At 32.3% G+C, this 23,014-nt stretch overlaps 1 protein-coding gene across 4 annotated transcripts in view; it reads left to right on the plus strand.

Annotated features, from left to right (window-relative positions):
* LOC149412058 (uncharacterized) overlaps positions 1–23,014 on the plus strand; it is an 86,231-nt gene that overhangs the window by 16,684 nt on the left and 46,533 nt on the right. The window contains exon 1 of one of the 4 annotated variants that reach the window (XM_089646451.1): positions 5,581–5,883. The exons of 2 other annotated variants lie outside the window; for them this stretch is intronic. In XM_089646451.1, coding sequence (XP_089502577.1) covers positions 5,790–5,883 — 94 coding nt within the window. In that variant the 5' untranslated portion in view covers positions 5,581–5,789. Of the gene's footprint in view, positions 1–5,580; positions 5,884–17,931; positions 18,125–23,014 lie in introns of those variants that run through there. One more of the 4 variants, XM_089646448.1, reaches the window with a different exon arrangement.

Raw genomic sequence — 23,014 nt, forward strand, 5'->3', positions numbered from 1 at the left:
GTTTTTTAGGCATACATTGAAGAGATGACATAATGGTGGTATTAAAAGGTCGGAACAACCCTTTAGTATAAATGTTGGAATATTGTCAGGACCGATGGAGTGAGGTTTCTTTAAATTTGAGAGTGCCTCCTTAACATCTTTTTCTGAAATACTGACCAGGTCGAATGAGGGTCCAATCTGTTCAGTGTGAAGGGTAGAGTCAATATTGAGAGTTGGTTGGACATTTTTGTAAACAGATGAAAAAAAGGTCGCAAAACTATTAGCGATTTTATCATCAGTAGTCAATTCCTCTCCGTCAAGAATCATAGACTTAAATGAGTTGTTGGATTTTTTTAGATCCTTAATGTACTTCCAAAACTGTTTGGGATCGAAAGATAATTTTTCTTCCATTGAAGTTAAATGATTTTTAAAAGCTTCACTGATTTCGTGTTTTACGATGGAGCGATAGGCTGAAAAACTAGCATAGTCCAAGTTGTGACGTGTTTTTTTCCATTTCTTATGAAAAATATGTTTAATTTTAATATTTGAAATAATACTATTGGTGTACCACTTAGGATATACTCTGTGTGCCGTAGTGCGAGGTGTGGAAATGGGTATACACTTGTCGAATATATTGTAAATTGAATTGTAAAAATTTGTACATAATGCATTTATGTCTGTTGGACTTTGACCGACCGGTTGCCATGAGCATTCAGAAAGCAATTCATATAATAAGTGGAAATTTCCTTTGTTGAATCTCCATGCGTTTATGGTTCTAGCTCCGTGATAGGAGGGAACTTCTATTGAACTTGGGTTTAGACATGAACTTGAAACACCTGAGTGAGCCTCACTAATACTTATAGACAAAGCAGGGTGGTGCTTGTCCTCGTTTGTAATAGGGTCATGACATTTCTCAACACACTTTACAAGATCCTTGGCATTACATAAAACTATGTCCAGAGTGTTATTATAATCATTACGTATCAAGTTATATTCTTGCAAACCGTAGAAACATTTAAAATAATTAAACATGTTCACAATATTGGAGTTACAGGAAGGGAGGTTCAAATCACCTTATATTAAGATATTTTTGTCACTGAGAAGATTATAATTACTTTCTATTTTTTCGAACATGTTGTAGTATAACGAAGTTGAAGAACGAGGTGGCACATATATCACACATACGAAAACAGTGGAAGATTTCAAGGATAGCTTCACCCACAGGGATTCAGTGTCGGGGAGGTCCATTGAAGAAATCCTCTCAGCATGGGTTACAGAATCAGCACGAACAGCCAGGACACCCCCGGCTCGTGTGAGGCGGTCACGACGAAAGACAAAATAATTTTCTGCAAATAGCTCTGAATTATGCACACTTGGTTTCAGCCACGATTCAGTGATTGCTATTAAATCAAAGCTATCTCGAGCAAATAGGTTGTTTTTAAATACTGCCAATTTCGTATTTAGCCCTCGAACGTGAACTCGAGAGACACTGCATGTACATGTACACACTTTAACACTACCGACATACGTTGTCAGTAAATTTTTAAGGGAATTCTGTTCCCTTTCAAAAAACAACATTTTGTCACTCAAACTTTCAATCGTTTTCGTTAGTAGGTGAAGACCAATCAAAATTTCATTACTGTCACCCATTTCGGTTATTATCAAGCGCTGATAATAGGAAAAAGAAACAAAATTGTAGCGCGACAAAAAAGACGTGCGTTCCGGGCGATATAAAATGAGCGTGTGGATCGTTATGATCTGTTGACATGTTTTGACCGAACTAACCGCCATGATTGCTCACATATCATAACACGAACATCGTGTTTAGGGATTTTTAAATCTAATTGGAGTTATCACGTTTGTATCAAACGTAAATAAATGCATCAGTTACTGTTTTTCACCCTTAACAGATAATGTCCAAATATGCAGTTATCAGGTTATTATATTTGATGAGACTTTTCTGTGTTCTCCGGTTTCCCTTTTTCGCATATCGCTATCAGGTATAGTATTGCAAGCAACAATTTATTGGGAAATGGCCTGCTGTTTGACAATGCCGAACGGACTGAAATTTTGCACACGTACTATGAATTATAGTCTGAAGTGGAATCAATAATAATATCATCGTAAAGTTGATAAACCCGGGACAGACTGAAAGCAAACGGGGACCACACAGGGTAACCACGAGCAACCAAGAATGACCGGGGAACAGAAGGCTGGGAAACAAAATGTTTCGAAACACGAGGAAGCCACAAGTCTTGGCACTTTTCGTAGAATATGTGCTATATTCGTAAACAAAAAGTAAGATTTGTACATATTTTATTTCCAATACTCTTATACCAATTTTTATTTTACGTTCTTTCTTATTTTGTATTATTTAATACATCTTTTTAAATTTCACTCTTGTTTTCGGAAATGAAATAAACCTACTTCCTGACATCCAATCGAGCTGAAACTCGGCGAAAAGACTCGTTGTCAATGACAACGCATCTTATCAACTTTTGGTGGCAACCACGTACACACCCGGACGTATACAGATTTCTCTGAAATCGGATGACATTATAGCAAAATGATTGTCAGTCCTACCCTATCGGCATTTGGCAAGGTAGAGTTGTCGACTACAGTTCCTGGAGAACCAATAAAAAAATTGTGTATTCTTGAAAATGTCTAATAAAAGTATATGTATTATAGTTTAAAAACAACTCTGGTTTTACAGTTTGTTTTTGTTTCCAACCAGATGTAGAAAATCTTGCAAAAATCTAAATAAAGATTCAAAATTTAAAAAAAAAAAGTTTAGTAGGTACTTAAATACCCATTTTGTTTTATTTTCCAATGTACATTTGTTACTTAAATTTTGTTTACTTTGCCACCGGTTTCGACACAACCGTGTTATTAACTAGAAATCTTAAAACTAACTTAAAAACTATACAAGTACAGAAAGATTAGATTTTATTAGGTGGGGGTAGTGGTTGGAGTGGGTCGGGGGAAGGGGGGGCGAGAAAAGTAGAAGGAGTCAACAAAACAAAAAAACATTGTCAATAAAGGTGACTTACAAGGTGCTATTATTATATTGTTAATTTATGCTCTAGCATTGGTTGAAAGCACAGACCTAACAGATTTTTATCAGGGGTGTTGTTGTCCATTTTAACAAAATAGAAGAATTAGCGACACTGTATCCACTTAAGGCAAAGCTTAATGCCAAATCACTATTTTGATTAATCTTTATAACGAATTGGTGTACATTATGAAAACCAAAAAATATGCTTTCCTTAAATTGAAGGTGTTTAGTATTTTATATTTTTTTATATTTCCTTTAATTGTGTGTGTGTGTGTGTGTTTCTGTAAAAAAAAAAACAAATTGATCTCTATAGATACTTTTTACAAGTTTAAAAAAATATATTTTAAACACCACTGTTTTATCCTTACTAGTATTATTACTTATTATAGTTAATACCCACGCTCAGGCTTCGCCTTTTTTTGTTACTCTTTCATTCTATATTACTATGTATGTACCTGAATTGTATATGTATCAAAAATTTTGTTAATAAAAAAAAAATAAAAAATTTAAAAAAAAGGTTTTCCCATCGCTTCGCTTGAGTAGAATACAAATAAAAAAATAAATTACTCGATAAAAAATATAAATGCAAATTACTACAAAAAATATTTTTGCAATATAAATGTTTGAACGCATAAAGGAAACAACTTTTATAAAATACAGTTTTATAGCTAAGATTATCTGTGACAGTTTCAATTGATTATTTTTTTGCTTTCTCATAAAATTATTTACAAAATAAGTAAAAACCAGTTTTTTGCTTGAAATCGAACGTTTCTAGACTCCGTTTGTCAAGCGATTTTAATGCCTATTACCTACGATATAAGGTATACCAAGAAAATAAACATTTTCGGCTTGTAGTTTTCTCGGACATTAATTGCTAACGAGATATACAGACCTATCGGGTATTATTTAACAATAGACGGTGCTCCGGGAATGGTTGGGAAACACAAAGTTTTAGAAAAAATTATTGAAAATGAGGCCTGCAAAGTTAGTAAAAAATACTTCGATGCTAAATTTTCATTGCATTATTCATCAGGAGAATTTATGTTCCCTTAAAATGGATCATGTCATGAAGGTGGTCTTCAAAACAGTGAACTTTATTAAGTCGAAAGGTCAACCCCTTCACCGTCAGTTCCAGTCTTTTGATTCACAGTATAATGACATGTTATATTTTATGCAGAAGTAAAATGGCTGACCCGCGCCAAAATGTTGAAAAGAGTGTTTGATTTGAAGCAAGAAATACAATAATTTTTCGCAAGCAAGTCAAAACGTATCCCAGAATTTGAAGACAATGAGTGGGTTAGGGACTTTGCATCTCTGGTCGATATATTTAGCCATCTAAATGTTGTTAATACTCGTCTACAGAGAAATATCAACTTATTAATAACATGTATGATCTTATTTCCGCATTCTAAACGAAACATGGGCTTTGGGAACAACAGTTCAACACAACACAAGGACAAAAATCTTCACTCACTTTCCTACATTGTTATTGCAGCCAGACGTCTCAAATACACTTCGTTGATATCCGACTTGAACCTAGAATTTGAAAACCGATTTCTAGATTTTAAAAAGCATTATGTGCTTTTTGCTGCATTCTCCGTAGACGTGAAATTCCAGGAATTTTACAAATAGAACATTGTGAAATGTGTTGTGATGTTAAAAGAAAAGTTCAATAAGGTTGGTTTGGAAGAGTTTTACTTGGACAAGGAGAAATATCGTGCATTTTACAGATATGCTCTTTCGATGATTTCGCTATTTGGAAACACTTATGAAGCATATTAAAACTCAAATGAGAATACGAATCACTGATGAGCAGATGGAAAAGTGTTTGCGTGTAGCAACAACATCATTCGTTATCACGTATCATTGATACACTTAGTTAGACAAACAAAATCAGACGTTTATTTAGACGATTTCGTTTATTTTTTTATTAAATTTTTTTGTATTGCCTAACTCTTATCTAATAAATATGTTTGATTCTCATTTTTGTTATATCTTCTAAAAAAACCTATATATTTCTTGTTTGCCTTGAATAATTAAAGAAATTTTGTTGTACGGCCCGGTAGGAAATCTCATTTCTTAAATCTGACCCGGCTGCTGAAAAGGCTGGCCACCCATGCTTTAGCCGATCTGATTCTGATTCCTTATCTCCATCCCTAAAGCCTGAGAACATACCTACCCCAATTGGGGATGCCATGGTTTGGGTGTCATGGTTAGAAAAATTTTGAAGCAGCAGATTTTTCAAAATCATGTCGTTAGATTTGTTTCAAATTTTTCTCCAATGAAAAATTCAATTTTGAAGAAAATTTATAGAGAAATTACCTGCCCCGATTGCCCTAAAATAATATTTTTTCATTTTTAAATCTTTTGTAGCAATCAGTGTTTAATTAATGACTAAGGTTTTCAGCAATCCAGATACGAGCTTAAGCATGATTATATCTGATTTCATTGATTGTATGATTATCTATTAATTAATTGTTTTTTATTTATTTAATCAATTCAATTCTAAATGGTTTAGACCTTTTCTCACTACTTGATTTTATTTTGTCGCAGCCTGTTTATTATACGTTGCATCCAACAAAATCTAGCTTCGAAGCCTGAAAAATCAAACAAACTGTGCTAATTGAAGTATTAATTACGTTCAAATACACAAGGTGTAGAATTTTCGTTTTTTACGTGAGGAGTGTTTAATTTTAGTATCAAAAATTGTACGAGTTACGTGTTCAGTTGCAAGGGAAATCAATGTACTCGACCGATGATGTCGATAGATACACTAGAGTTTTGGATTGTCGCAGTGTTGGTTGTCATGGTTCTAGTGAGTTTTATACACGTTTGCCGAAGTCCTTCAAGTAAGTACAATTATTAATAGTTCATTTTAAATATTTATGATTGATTTCTGGGCCAATGACTAAGCAATGTAACGGGATTATTAAATAAATTCCCAGTTTTAAGGCTGAACATAATAAGTCTTTATTTTAAGTACAATCAATTTGAGAGCATATCACGTATTTAAAGCAGTTCAACAATAGTAAGAAAGTGTAATAAACTTTAACTTCCGCTTTATGGGTTCACTCAGGAATCAGGTTCTAACTGTATCGTTCCTTTCGGAGAACGTAATATGTTCCCTTATTCGTTTGTTTTACCAAAAGGTTTTATTGAGTATTTTCTCTCTCTGGGTTAGTTGAACTTCGAAGCAGACGGTTACGAGGCGTCTCTTGGGGTCGGACGTCAGACATGCCTGAGGTTCACTGAAGTAGCACGGCAGGCACCGGGAAGCAACTTACTCTAGTACTCAAACATGACCTATACCTGAATATGTGAAACATGATCGGCGGGATGAAAACTATCCAAGACCATCCCTCGTTCTGATTAGCAAGAGTCGAAGCTATGCTGGAACGAGAAAGTATTAGAGATTGAAGAACTATTCAAAATACTCTCGGAAAGTAATTGGATGGTTTATTATAGAACATATTTATCCAAAATTCTTTTTTTCTTCATAATTCACCCTATCAACAATAAGAATAGAGCGCTTCAAACGCGACGAATAATATCTGACCAAGCACTATTGAATAAAATTACAAATCCATTCTCCAGAACATAATTGAAATTCATTCTCCGTTAACCGTAACGGTAACCGGGAAAAAAATGAATATTTACAAAGCAGAATATGATTATAATACATTAGGTTAGTTGAGGTTAGGATAGATTAGGTAAAATAAGATATTTTTTTCTTCACATTTCCTATATTTTTTGTTTTGTCATTTATTATGTTCTATTTTGTTATGCACTACCCAATAAACTGGTCTTTGTTTCGCCCGAAAGCGAAAAGATTCCCGTACTATGGTATTAATCTCAACAACAAAATCCCACTCTCATTCAAAACTCATAGCAATAGTTTAGCATTTAAATCTAAAAAAACTCTGGATACAATATAGGGAGATTAGAAATAGATAATGTACTGATACAAAATACAGACTGAAACTGAAACTACTCAACTGAACAAAAAAACACCCTGTATAATTATATTTTTTTCAGAAAAAACAACATTCAATATATTTAAAATTACTTTATATTATTCTAACTGCAAAATTTTAATATTATGTAAATGAAATCCTCAGCACGGGAGATCCCAGTGAGGATATCATTATATCCATTTGTTACAACAATAAAAATATAATAAGACACTTATTATTATTATTACAAAATATTCAGGAGCAATGTTACCAATTTAGAAGTTATTTACCTAATCGCCAAAACTAGTCAAATTATATATATTTAGACAAAAACAAAACTCCGATGCCGTAGTCACATAATGAGGAGCAATATACACAATTTTACCCATCATGGGGTGAAATCACAGAACAGTGAAATCGATAACTTTACAATATGGGATCGATAGGCGTAACTACCGACGATTTTATACCTATTTACCGGGCAAGATCATCATCATTATCACTTTTGGCTCTACAACCCCTGGTGGGTCTTGGCCTCCTCAAGAGTCTTGTCTTGAGGTGTCGTAACAATATGTTTTTTATGGGGTGGAGTTGTTAGCCCTACGCCCAACCCCCAACCTGGAGGACCAGGGGTTTCTGTTGGGGTTTTCCTTCCCTTAGCTAGCTGGTTCCCGTTTTATGGCGCCGGAATTTCGCCATTTGCCCTCTATCTATCTGCTGTGATGTTATAACGGTGGTCATCACATTGCCCAGGGTTCGCGGGGTTTTTCTGATGACCACTCGTGGACGCTAAAGAGTCGGACTTTTGGTAGTGTTGCTGATGGTATGCAACGTGTCGTTACGCAGTATTTTATAGGCACCTTCCTTCCAGCAGAGAGTGTACCACTGCGACCCCACCAATCATTCGAACCCCGGGCAAGATAGCGATGATTAATATCCAGACCGATGTTCATAATGCAAAAAATCAGAATCGGCATATACAATATATACATTGGCAACACTGGCGCATCTCTCTATGAATTGACATTCCTAAACGCTAACGGCTACGAAAAAGTTAAAATTACCAAAATTTGAAAGTTAAAATATGAAAGTCTTCTTATACTTTATGACACTAAAAAGGGAGTTAATTAGCTCATGAGGTCATTAGTCATAACTAACAACTTTTGTTTCTCGAATCTGGAAGGAAATAAATGGATTGAGTTTTAGATAAATTAAATAAGTATATGGATCGTGTATGCGATTTCTTTCAATTTTAAGAGCTTAGTTAGTTCACCCTCATTCATTAATAATCCATTTATTTTGCATAACAAACGACATTATCCAAAAAGTCGTGTATACTAACAGATTATCCGACACCTTGGAGACCGCGCTAAAAGTAATGTCTTTGTCTACTGTCTGTTGGAATCATATTCTGACCGTGCTCGCAAATATCGCTAACTGACCATAGATGACGGATTTCGATTAATTTTATTTATTTCGGCTTCATCTATCGTCGTTGCTAGACCTACTGGTCAGCAAGACATTGTTTATTTTTGTCGATATAGTAAAGAAAGACAACGCGCCGCATGTCTTGGAAATCATCAGCAATCAGATAAAGAAGAAAACATAATGTTTACCCCCTTCCAAGATTAAAAAAAATTATAGTCCCGTGTAACGCCACTGTACTTCGAATGAAAAAACCGAACACATCCTGCCAGATCACATGCTTTTATGACGTATGTAACATTTTCTTAGATATGTGATAAAAAAAAATCTCTTGCAACTGTTGGCAAATGGCAATAATATTGTTGTAGCTATCTTTGATTGGCTGATAACTTTGATAAACAGATGTTAATCAATGTTCTACGTCTAGTTTCGTCTTTGTCACGCATTGGTAGCTTGACAATAATTATATTAGCAAGTGTTCGATTCGCTGTGCATTGTTAAAACCTTCAATACCATGCTTTGTTTCTATATGGGCAGATGGGCAACCATCGACGTACCATAGAATATTTCTTATAAAAAAGAAAAAATTAGTCTAGACTTCCTTTTTCTTTAAAGGTTGCGCCGTGTTTTGTAGGTAAAAAATAGAAAAAAACGAGTGCCGATAGATTTACAAAAGTGGTACAAAGCTTTCTGGATTTTTTTAGTCCACTAGCAGTAATATCTACATCAGCTAAATTATTCGAATCGATTCTTTTTAAGTACACACTACCACAAGTGGAGCCGTTCTTAACTTCGGAACAGCATATCTTTAGAAAAAGTCGTTCAACATAAACCAACCTCTTGGTGTTTTCTGATTACATATAAAAATCATTGCATAAAGGCCACCACGTACCTAAATTGTTCATGTAATGACTTTTCAAAGGCCTTCGATACTGTTAATCTCGACATCTTACATGATATGTAAGATTCTAATTCTCTATCAACAAACTTGCATTGAACATAAAGAAATGTCAGTTCATTAATTTTTACAGAATAAATAATCTAATATTTTTTCAATATACATTAAATGATAAAAACTTAAATTGCGTCAGTGAAATTATTGACCTAGGTATATTGTTCGATAGCAAACTAACTTTTGTGATCATATTAATAACATTATCAATAAGGCTCTTAAGACTCTTGGATTTGTTTTGAGAATTTCAAAAGACTTCAATAATTTAGGCACATTTATCATGTTGTACAAAACCCTTGTTAGATGCCAACTAGAGTATAACTCTACATTGTGGTCTCCCTTTTACAATATTCATTCCGATAAAATATTATCAATTCAATAGAAAAGATTCAACATAAGTTCTTGAAGTATGTAAACTATAAATTGCACATTCCTATATATAGAAAACATTGATTATAACTACTTACTAGATAAATTGTCCCTATTAAAACTTTCTGAAAGAAGAATAAACACAGATTTAATAGTACTACATAAAATACTTCATTACAAAATTGACTGTCCTGAGTTACTCCAATTAATAAGCATCCACATACCCAAAATATCTTGCCGAAATTTACTACCCTTTTATTTTTACAACACCAGGACACTGTCTTATCAAAATTCCCCAATTCCAAGACTTCACAGTCTCGGAAATAAAGACTCTGATCTGGGAGATATATTTCATCTTAAAAATAATCAATATAAATATTGTTTATTTCAATTCTTTTATATATCGAGACACAAATAGACATCTATAATTTCCGCAATATCTATATATTTTTATTTTTATTTTGAATATCTATTTATGTGAGACTTCTTATCATTTTTACTAATGTATCTTATTTTATTATATGCTTTTGTTGTAATATTTAATATTTTTTTCATTATCTTTGTATTCTGTTTCCTTTATTGTTTTAATTTTGTAGAATCTATAATAACTGTGATACTCTACTATTAAACTTTGTAGTGTGTAAAAGCCCATTAGGGCGTGTAATAATAATAAAAATAAACTGTAGTGGGACCTATATATTTTAAACAGTGTATTATAGTAAAATATGTTTTTTACTCGTTGATTTATTGCTAGACTCGACTGTTCCAATGTATTCTATTTTTGTACGATCGGAGTAATCCAAGGATCTTCTTTAGGTGCCCTCTTATTTTCCATATTTATTAACGACAATTAGATTTTCAAGTTCTTGGTTCACTTTATTTTTCTATACTTAATCCATTTTCTTTGAAGAATTTTGTTTTGCATAATGAGAGCTCTCGGTCACTTGTCACTCAATGCAAATCCTTGCTTCTTGAGGTGGACTCCGTTTATCGCTTTTGACCAATTTAATCTTACTAGCCTTACAGATAGGATTATTCTGATAAGTACTAGTTTGAGTTTCTGTATTACTATTTGTGTTAGTGTTAAAAATGTATTTGGCGAATGTTATTTAATGAATGTTATAAGTAGTCCTAAATAAGACTAAAATTATAATACCAATAAAAAAGTGCCGGTTTGGTAAGAGTATAAAAGAAGATTAAAAAAATACCTTTCATATTATCAAAATTTTGACATCTTAAGTACGTACTATAAAAACTAGATATAAATTTATTATCCAAGATAAATGCACAACTTATCAGTTTTATTTGCAAAATGTTACTTTCGTATATTAATTTAGTGTACGATTCAATTTATTCCGGCATAAGTGACGTTAGTTTTTCTTTAAAAAGTTTTTTTTTTAATTTAACTACTGTTGTAACAAGTTATATTAAACATGGATTACGTTATGGAATCATTTCTTACAGGGTGGTTTGTTGTTTTGACTCTCCTCATAATTATAAACCTTAAACGAAAATGTGAGTAGTTAAAATTACATTATTCTTAAACTTATTTGAACTATGGTTGCATAAATTCAATAGGTACCTCCTTCTTACTAGATGATGTTATTTAAAACAAGACTGTATCTGTTTGGTTTATATGATACGAGTATTTTTACATATAGATACAATTTAAAAGGCCATAGATGTATTTTATTAATTATTGTTGCCACAACTGTACCGAAAAGAGAACACTCCTTTAATATTTTGCGGCTCTGCCCCATAGCAAAAGGCAAAATAACACCTGACGAGTCCTCGGCCGAGTCATTCATTCACTTTGTTACTTGGCTGAGAAACTTATTAGAGAGTAGAGGTGATCATATCTAGAGGGGACAGTTAGCGAGTCAGCAAATAACCTATGTCAGTTCGTTCAGATTAGTTTATAGTGCTGCTAACATGGGTTCTCCAAGTATGAAAAATAGAAAAATGATGAGATTTATAACTATAATCGTCAAAACTACAAAAAGTAGGTGGTATAAAAAAAAAACTAATCCATAAAAATTATCCCAAAAATACTAGATACGAAAAATTCATCATTTGTATTTCTTGCTAGAGCAATCCCGATGAGATACAAAACTCACTGTGGGAAGTGAGGAACTTACAATACGTAGGTCAACATAAGTGTATATCAACATTATAAAATGATTTTCTCTACAACATGGTATGGTCTCTGGCCGATCTACATTAACTAACCTTACACTTTATGAAAACTTTATCTCAAGTGCTCTTGCTAATAGACAACAAATTGACTCGATTTATACGGATAATAGCGTTAGTTAGTAGGTAAAGCGTTTGACAAGGCTTGCCATGATAAATATAAATAAATAAATTGTTGAAGCTAGGAATAAGTGGTAAATTACAATGCTGGATTAAGAATTATTTATCAAAACGTGTATTAATTGTCTGTATCAAGGTCACTTGTTTTACGAATTTGAAGCTATTAGCGGCGTGCCTCAGGGTTCGCACCTAGGTCTAATATTATTTAAAGTATTCATAAATTATGTCACTTCCATATTATCTGATGTTAACATATTTTGATTTGCTGATGACATGAAAATATATAAAATCATTAAACATGAGTGGTGTTACATCAACGGTGGTGTAGCATTAAAAAACTCACACTTAATATTGACAAATGTCATATCACGAATTCAGAATAAAAAAACCCTATCAAATATAGTTATTTACTGAATAACCACAGCTTATTGTCTGTACCTGAAATAAAGGACCTAGAATAACCTCTGATACTAAACTAACATTTACTAATTTCACATTAATATCATTTCTAGTAATGAAAATGAAAATGTTGGGCTTCATTCTAAGAATATCTAAGGATTTCAAAAATATCCTAAAATATGAAATGAAATAAAATATCCGATAATCCTTACCGTTAGAAAATAGATGAATACTTAATCAACAATTACTGGTTTAACTCCCCTGTATTAGTTTCGTTGATATATTACCTAACCTAACCTAACTCGACCCATTTCACCTTATTATTGCAACAATACTGCCACCAATGCAGAACAAAATTTAATAATATATCGCTTGCATAAATTAGGTTATAAATACTCTGAAATTGATCACCAAAGTCAAAATTGGTATAAAAAATACAAAAGATGGATAATTTATTTTTTAGATTCTAAATGATAAGTAATCAAGCATACATTATTGATAACATTATCGTTACCTTGATAATTGATAATCATTTATGGTTGGCGGGGTTGGCAAATAATTTTTCCAAATCATTATTGACAATCATTTTTTTTCCTACCTTTTATACTTGTTTAATACTTTACACTTTATACTTAACTATATAATTAACCTTTAGGTACACCGTATATTACAAAAAAAATACTTTATACCTAATACTTTTTAACTTTATATTTATGTCAATGGCACAAGTTGTGTCGTTCGTATTTAAACAAATAAATAAGTTTCACATGCAAAACAGTAAAAAATAGAAAAAGGGTGGTTGAGTATAGCAAACAAGAAAAACAAAAAAGGAAATAAATTGGATAAACACATAATCACAAAGCCAATGTAGAAATGTACAAAAAGGTACATACCCACTAATACATTATGCTTGATTAAAATACAGGGGATAAAAAATGAGAGAAAAAGAAAAAAGACAAAGCACAACACGACAAGAATAACGTATTTTCGTTTTTATATTTACTTAATAAATATTCCTTTAAAGTGAAAAACATTCTTAGTGTATACATTCCGACGCGTTCGTTATCGGGAACCATACGCGATATGTTTTTGCTATACCTTTCATTCGTTAGGAAGGACGATTATTTATTAATTTACAACAGTAATTAATTACGCTTATGTATAAATATATGAGATATAGAGAAAATGTAAATATATATATATATAATAATAAATAAAACAAAAAATATATTAAAAACAGTCATAATGTGTTTGACGTAATCTTCTATATAATAAAAAAATGTAAATGTTCGTTTGTTCAAAATCTTAAATCTCTGAAAGTTCTTCGCCGATTGCTTTGAAAATTTGACACAACGCCACCGTTACATTCTAATACGTGCTTGTTTTTATATGATTTATTTATCCTATATTATAAAGACGTCACTTTTGACAGGTAAAATCAAGTTATTTAAAAAAAAAAGGAATCTGTTGGACGTAAAACCAGCACTCGCTATTGGTTCTCTATCTGCACAGACAGACTGAGCCACAGCAATGCGTGGCGCGGTATAGCTAGTCAAAAGATAAATAAAAGTACTTAATAGTAAAGTAAGTACCTAATCATTTAAATAAGGTAGATCTTCTGGCATTGTACAGTGTACCTAGCCTCCAGTCAATGGGAGTGAGCCCTTTGCAGTAACAACTTATAAAATTATTAATAATTTATTGGATAGCCCATTCCTTATGGAATGCTATAATTTATTCGTACCAAACAACTACTGAAAGGAACGACACCCCGATCTAATATGTAACCCACATAGCAGAACAGACGTAATGGCTCGGCATAGAATGACACGAGGTATGGCGCAATTAAATAATAAGTCCAAAATATTTTTAGCTTTGAAGGATTCAAGGGGCAAGTAAATGCCATAAATTACCCATTAAAATATTATTGCATGTTTTTTTAAATTTTAATATTTAGTTTATTTTACATCTTGTTACTTGTTGAAAAAGAAGATTATTTTTAATTAACCTTCAGAGTTCCGCAATATAATCAATATCAGTCTTGAGAGCAGAGCAACGAAATTTTAAAATTTGGATTTAGAAAATTCCCACCCTTATTTAAAAAAGTCATACCTCCGAATTTCATTAAGAAAAATTATATTTTATATCTCTCGAAGATTAAAAGAACATACTTTTTTGACTGATTTCACTATCTTACTTCACTGATTTTAATTATTCGGTTTACGCAGAGTTACTTGAAAAGTGGTTGTTTATTTGTCCTCGGGTTAGCATTGACAGCGTTAATAGAGTTAATTGTTTGGAAAAAAATATAACTTTAATTAAGCTTTTATTTTATTTTTTATTTATTCACATTTAAACCCGCTAAACTACTTATGTAGTTTGTCAGCAGGGACATAGAGACAACATTTATACACTCATAAGATACAATTTGAACGGTACATATTACATAAATTGGTTACATTGCAGAAAAGTTTAAATAGCAGCATAAAAGCCTTATATAATAAGCAAGTAAAAATAAATGTATGAACAAATTAGTATTATCAACAAGTACATCAATAGTTTCATAAATAGAGGTAGGTATTCAGGTATTACAAAATAATTGTTTTTCCATTTTCTACGAATATGAAACTCCATTTCAGGGGCATCAGTATAGATCATTATTATCCAATAACCATTTCCTTAGATTATATTTAACATTAGCAGTATACATGTTATTATTTTTAATTGTCATTGGTAATAGGTTAAAAATTTTGGGTACTATATAGTTTAAAGTTCTTTCACCATATTTATTAGTACATTTCGGAACTACCAGTCCTTCATTTTGAGTGAATCTTGTGTTATGTTTATGGCAAACTCTTTCCCTATACAATGAATCAGACAATATAACATGTTGAATTACAATATTATAAAACAATAATCCTCTGACAGGTAAAATATTCAGAGACTTGTATATTAATTTAATGTTACTTCTGTGTTGATTGTCATATTTATGGATTAACAATTTTATAATGGAGTTTTGTAATGTTTGTATATAGCTTATATTAGTTTTACAAGAATGTCCCCAAGAAGTAATTCCATAACGTATAGTGGATTCAGCCAGAGATAAGTAGATTAACTTTAAAGTACTTATAGGCACGAAATATTTTATTTTATAAATCCTACCCACAATAGCTCGTAGACGTTTACAAACATTAGCAATGTCTACATCCCATTTCATGTAGCAGTCAAATATACATAACTTTTGACAAAATCAATGGTTTCACATGAACAGGGCTGTGCAACATTTTTATGTATGCAGTCAAATGTGTGTGTATATAATGAAGGAATTACATTACATCTGGCGTGTGGAGATCTGATGTGCATAATTTTAGTTTTTTTGGCGTTTATAAAGAGGCCTGCATCATGCGACCATTTCAGTAGGGCAATAAAATCATGTTGCATAAGGTTCATTGCAGTAACCAGATCTTCGTGCGATATTACGAGCGCCGTATCGTCTGCATATACAAAATGTTTAACGAATGAAAACAATTTTCTCATAATTGAGACATAAATAATATAAAGGGTTGGCCCTAGAATTGACCCCTGTGCAACACCTGTTGAGATATATTTTCTTTTGCTAAATTTTTTAAGAATTTTTACTCTTATTTGTCGATCAGTTAGTAAATTTTTTAATAAAACTAGCAGCTTTCCTCTAATTCCTATTGCCTCCAGTGTTTCTAATAGTTTATTTGTATCAATGGTATCAAATGCCTTAGAGTTATCTATGAATAAAACCAACACTTGTTTTTTTAGATTTAATTCATAATTTATGTGATTTGAAAATTCCTGAAGCAGCATTTCCGTACTTTTTTTCTTTTGAAATCCATATTGGTTGGGATCCAACAAAGAGAAAGATTCTAGATATTTATTAAGTTTTATAGAAATGTATTTGGAAATGTATGTAAATCCAGCTTTGGGAAGATGCATACAGCAGGTTTGGGGGTCCCAACGTTAAGTCCTGAGCGGTTGATTGATGGTATCATCTTCTGTGGGCCATTTTTCACAATATCGGCAAATGATAGGCTTGCTTCCGTGGCATCGGCTACTCTACGCATCACTGGTCCTAGATCCGACTCCAACTGCAATATTTTTTCTAACCTGTGTTGGTTTTCTGCTTTTTCAATCGCGATCTCTCCCTTTGCCACTATTAATTTGGCATTGACTGTTGCCAGATCAGCTTTGAAGCCCTCTCGTTCCAATAACAGCTGTGAAACTGATCTGAATACAGCGGATACATATGCGCTTATCCGCAGTTGTTGGTCCTTTGAGACTCTTGACTGCTTTTCAGCAAGGACATCTTGGAGTGCTCTTAGACTTGCTTCAGTGTCGTTCAGTATCTGGACTGAGGACACTGGGATTTCACTCTCATTTTCAGACACGTCGGAATAGTCCGATGCTCCGTCAGATTCCTCATCTTCAACCACTGGAGAAATCATTCCCGAGGCCTTTTTTTGTGATGGGGACGTCATCTTGTCCAGCATTCTTTTTTTACGCCGATGGCAGCATTCATCAGGCATCGGTGGGATGGACATTTCAATGAGAACAAACACACAATCTTAGGTTGTTTTAAAACTTTCGATAAAAATGTTTAGAATCCGCTAGAATAGTATTATTTTATTACTGTTTTATCAAATAAACTTTTTTGGCACTTAAATTTTCCATATAAATACTGTTTGCACACGAATTCGGAGGTTTTTTTAGTTTTTTTTGCAAGAGCAAAGTGTAAACACAAACTGTTGTCACTGCGATTATTGTTACAATGCTCTAATATTTATTTAAAAAAAGATTATAATGAAATGACGCAAGCGACTACTGTGAAAATATTACAATTAAAGCAAAAATCTTCATTTACAAAAACCCTGAATTTTTTGATACCCATAGCGTCTTAAATAACAGAACCAGATATAGTGTTTATAGTTTTCGGAAAACATTTTGCGATTTTTTTTTCTATCAAGGAATTTTTCCAAACTCGCCATCTGAATAGAATGAATCAAACATAATTTTCGAGAGCTTAAAACTTACCCCCTTACAAAAACGTATTTTAAATTTAACACAAATGATAAACAACCATTTAATCAACATTGCTAGTTGCTTATTAATTACGTTCTATTTAAAGCACTCTTATTAGTAAGGCCCTTAGAGTTCAAGGTAAATAAGAAATACGTCGGTAGAAATTGGGAATGTCCAAGAAAATCTTTGAAAAGCGAAATGAGTCCTTGAAAGGTGAGATGAGAAAAAAATAGCACAAAACCACAGAATAAAATTTTGGCTTCGCTACACACTGTAGTCAAAATAAGATTAGATTTTTATCATTAAAAAAAATATAACAATGAGATATTACATCTGTGAAAACACGCCAGCATTAAGATATTTTTGACGTCAGTACAATATGATAACAAATCATTATTGTCTATAGGCACTGTCCATAGCTTAACAAACTTTTCACTCGACCTCTCTTGTCTCTGGTCCTCTTATACTGGAGGTTGGACGTTATCACAGACATGTTTTAAACAACATTGTGATTTGTATCGATTAGTAAAATGTTGACGTTGGTTTTTTGTGTTCTTGTATTGGCAGCCTGGGGAATAATAGCGCTTCAAGTTTATTTGAGAAGTAGAAGCCATGGTACAGGAAATACTCGTAAGTAATTTTTACTTTTTTAACTAAAAAAACAAATTTCAACAATCACAAACTATCATTAATTAGACCCGTTAGACGAGCGTACAAAAAAACATAAAAATCTGACGGTAAACACAAGCTTTGGACAAATACACCACATATCTAAGTTATGCACCACAAATCTATGTTATTTCATGCAACTAGTGGCCTACCGCAAGGGAGTCATCTCGGCCCCATTCTCTTTCTTATATTTTTAAATAATTTCATACATTGTTTTGACGATGTAGAAGTTCTGCTTTTTCCCGATGATATTAAATTAGACAAAAAATATCTAATATAAGCGACTGCCTAATCTTACAGTCAAACATCGACAAATTACATAATTGGTATATAGCTAACAACTTATTCCTCAATATCGATAAATGTAAGACCCCACTATTATTCACATAGACAATAGCAAGCGAAATCTTAGAAAAATTCAACGAAATTCGGGACCTTGGAGTTATGTTTGACACTCAATTAAATTTTGTAAATCACGTACAACAAATAACTAACGAAGGTATGAAGACACTGGGATTTATAATCAGAACCATCAAAGACTTCGACTTGTTGGAGGTTATAAAATCGTGTATCTGTCGCTAGCACGCAGCTTGTTAGAATATAATTCAATAGTGTGGTCCCCATACTACCAGATTCATATAAATAAATATACTCCAATACATTCCCTAGAAAATAGAAGAAAAATAAATGACCTAACTTTTTTATTTAAGATTATTCACTCCAAACTAGACTGTTGTGAACTCATAGATTTCAGAGTACCTACTGGAGCGACTAGGCAAAATATATTATTCTGCAATAAAAACTTTAGTACCAACTACCACATACATGCACATATTTCTCGCTTTCACACACTTGGAAACAAATTCACCTCAAATAACGACATATTTAATATAAGTTTGTCTGTGTTCAAGAGATAGATACCTTAATGACATTTTTATGTAGCATATTTAAAGAGCGATTGCCTATATTTGTTGTTTTCTTGTAGATATGTTGTGAACCTAAAAAGATTTGTTATTTTTTTTTATGTTTTAAAAATAAAAACCTTCTGTTGTCACTGTATTATGCAGTAAATAATTTAAAATATGTGTCATGTAAAAGCCCATCAGGGCGTTTAAATTAATAAATATACAAGGCAATTAAAGCATTCAACAATTGATTTGAAGCAACAGTGGCGGTTCTTCCCTTAGATCAATTGGTGTTTGACCCCCCAAATTTATAAGACAACAATAATAATCAATTAAATTCAACAAAACAACTGGTATTATTCTTAATTTATTTAAAATGTAACGCGAAACAGCAGCGGCGGCGAGTGGCTAGCAGTGATATCTGTTGTCTCTAATAGAAGCTTTCATTCACAAGTCCACACGATTCGCTGGGTCAATTTAAAGAATGTCCACTTTTGCATCTTCTGTCCCTATGCGCGCCATAGAATAAACGAGATGGCACCATATTTTTCGTCGAAGTAAAAATTAGGTACCGAAGAAAGCTTAGGGACGCTTAGGTCATGACCGTGAGGGAGACAACACGATGAATATTATATGTTTTATAGAGATGGTGACATAAACAAATGTCGGTTTTTCATTTTAAACGCCTTTAGTGTGTGAAACAATGGTTGTTTTTCAATTAGATAGTTTGGGAAAGGTTTGGAATAATTATTTATGTTGTTATCGATTTAGAATGAAGCTGAAAAATGAAACAAAACAAAAAACGTAAAAGATCTTTCTCAAATAGAATCAAACTCTTATTTTATTTACTTCAATGTACAACTACATTAAAACTTCATATCTTTAAAATAATTTGCCGTAAGTAGGTACATGGATTGTGTATTTATTTCAAATTTACTATATTAACATAATATGTATTTAGAGTGCGCGACTTATTATTTGTAACAAATTGATATAGATAATAATATATGGGCATTTTTCACAATATCAAATAAAGATTAGTCACACATTTTTTTCAAATGACCTACTACGACTTTAACCCTAAAGCCGCCTCTGTGAAGCAATAATTATAAGCCTGATACACCTCCAAAAATTTTTTCAAGAAAACATAGTCGCTGTCGACGGGAATTGAACCCGCAGACTTCTGATTGTCGGTCAGGTACTCAATTCAGTATTCAGACAATTCATTACCGGCATTCAGTTTTTAGCAAATGGGACTTATATAAAATGTTATTCTAGAAAAGGACAAGGATGAAAAATATTCATAAAATCGTCTGTCAATACAAACATCGACTAAATATGATTTGGAAAAATATATACATTATTAAATGATGTTTTAAAATGTGTATAGATATCCAATAAAAAATAACAAATACATTATTTTCTCACATCTTACATATCGAAACACAGTAGATATCTTTATTATCGACAGACTGTAAATATCTTTACTATCGACAGACTTTAGATATTTTACATATTGACAAACTGTACATATATTACAAATCGACACTCTGTAGATATTTTACATATCGACACACTGTAAATATCTTACATATCGACACACTGTAGATATCTTTAATACAAAAAACATTATTTAATGCAAATACCGCACAAAAGTACCACGCTGCTCCGTTCCGTCTGCATCCAGTGATACTGTGGCAACCCCGATTGGTAGTTATTGAGGATGGGAAGGAAATGGGGAAGAGTAGCTTAGAAGGGTAGCTTTGTCGTGTGTGGTCGTATTTAACACAAATTATCAGATTTTTCTGAAAACCTTGTTCTGGCGTCATAAAATTTTCACAGCAATTAATGTGATTTTTAATAGGTACATCCCTAGGTACTATTTTTGAAGCATCATGAACTTTGGAGATTTTAAATACTATCGAACTGTCGATAAGGCAAGACTCCATTTTGTTCGTTACAAAGCTCGAACAAAACCATTAGGAAACCTAGTACCGTAAATATATTATCAATCAATAATTCATAATTATATGATTTTATGTTATCAAAATTACATTGTGTTTGATTGATAAGAGAAAACATTTCGAAATAATAATTTTTTAATTATAATTAATCTGTTTTTTGATTAGATTCTTTATTTTACTGAATTTTTCTGTGAAAAAAAATAAAATAACGTAATATATTACAAGACAAATCTATATCACTCACAAGGCCAAGGCTCAACCAATGTATTGGTTGATACACAGAAATTTAAATTTAACGTTATCATCAAATTTGTTGTGAAATTCTAAACGTAAATTATATGTTCGTTTCAGATTTTGAACATGATTTTTTTTAAAGCAGCGGTATCTGTTGGACAAACATCTTTTCTTTAAAAAAAACAGCGCTATCTGTTAGACGTAAAATCATCACGCGTTATGGTTTCTCTAACTGCATAGATAGTCTGAGCCAGAGCAACGCGTGGCGGGATACACCTACTTTGATATAAAACTAAAGTCAGCGTGTAACGGGTACCTTTCAAATGTCAAAAAATAAAATGAATATTAAAATTGAATTTCTGTAAAACAAAACATTATTCCAACCTTTCGTTTACTACCCAGCCTCGCCAGAGAGTTGAATTTTTTAAATAATATACCTATGTTATTCTCATTTTCTCTTATGTTTTGCAGACAAATTTAAAAAATGTAACCAAGACTTCACAGATTAATTATATTTTAAAATTATTTTATCATTTTTTTCTATTCTGTCAATAAATAAAACACAGTGTGCGCTGATTGCCATTAGATTATAATGTTCTATTTGAACTTCTAATTTAACTTCTAACGCACTTAACCTCTAGTGCGCCAAGACACGGGGCCGGCCATATGAGAGTGCAATTGGAGCAGTCCGCTCCAGTGCCAATTGCCAAGGCGCCAAGTTGCTGATAATACTAACACCTAATGCTGCGTATACGTTTGTGAACCGAGTATCGTAGAAATTCCACTCGCGGTTGCCTTGTCCCTTTCCATAATTAAGATTACTTTTCATAAAAACGGCGCTACACGAAAAATAAAATCTTCGAAATATTACCACCTACCTGGGCTAGGTTTTGACAAGGGGCGCTAAAATTTTACCCTCGCCAGGTTTGGCTCAAGGACGGCCCGGCAAGGCATCCACCCTGGATTTGCTAATAGCTCACCGCACTTGTCTCGGTTTTATGGTATTTTTAACCTTAAAAAATGGTTCTAACCCACTAAAGTATATTTCATTCGCTTGAAAAGGAAATAATGTAATGGAAGGAGAGGACAACTTATTAATCCTTATCAATAACTTAAGAATTTAACATATTAGATATTTAGACTTATTTATACTTATATTTTTTAAGATTATAAAGGTAATTAAAACAAGAAATGTATACAGGATGTACATAAAACATTAGAAATAACAAAATAGTCAAGAAGAATATATCTAATGTTAAAATTATATGGTCGTACTATAAAAATATGATTTTTTTTTTAATATTTGTCGTATGTGTTTCTATTCGCATGTCAGCGGGTAATTAATTAAATGATTTTATTCCTTTATATACATAGTGATTCTGTGCTGTTGTGGTACGTACGGGTGGTACAGTTAGTCCACCAACAGAAGTATTCCTTATGCTAATATTTGGTAGTACCTATATTATCGGATTATAGTATTATTATCCTGTAAATACATAGAAATTAGTTTATGTATTTACAGGAAAGCCTCACATGACTTATTTTTGCTGAAAAATATATTAAACCTAAATAATTTTTTCGCAAGTTTTCATTATATTTAAAAAATTACATTAAAAAAATCTAAATACATATATCCTGATGAAACTACACAGGATAGACATATTTTTTTAAATATGTAAACACTTTATCTGGTAATACGCCACAATTTATAAAAATATTGTTTTGCTAAAAAACAAGTAAGGTATCTA

The sequence above is a fragment of the Hesperophylax consimilis genome, chromosome 24, assembly GCF_061612785.1.
Source record: "Hesperophylax consimilis isolate HC1 chromosome 24, BYU_Hcon_1.0, whole genome shotgun sequence".
NCBI lineage: Eukaryota > Metazoa > Arthropoda > Insecta > Trichoptera > Limnephilidae > Hesperophylax > Hesperophylax consimilis.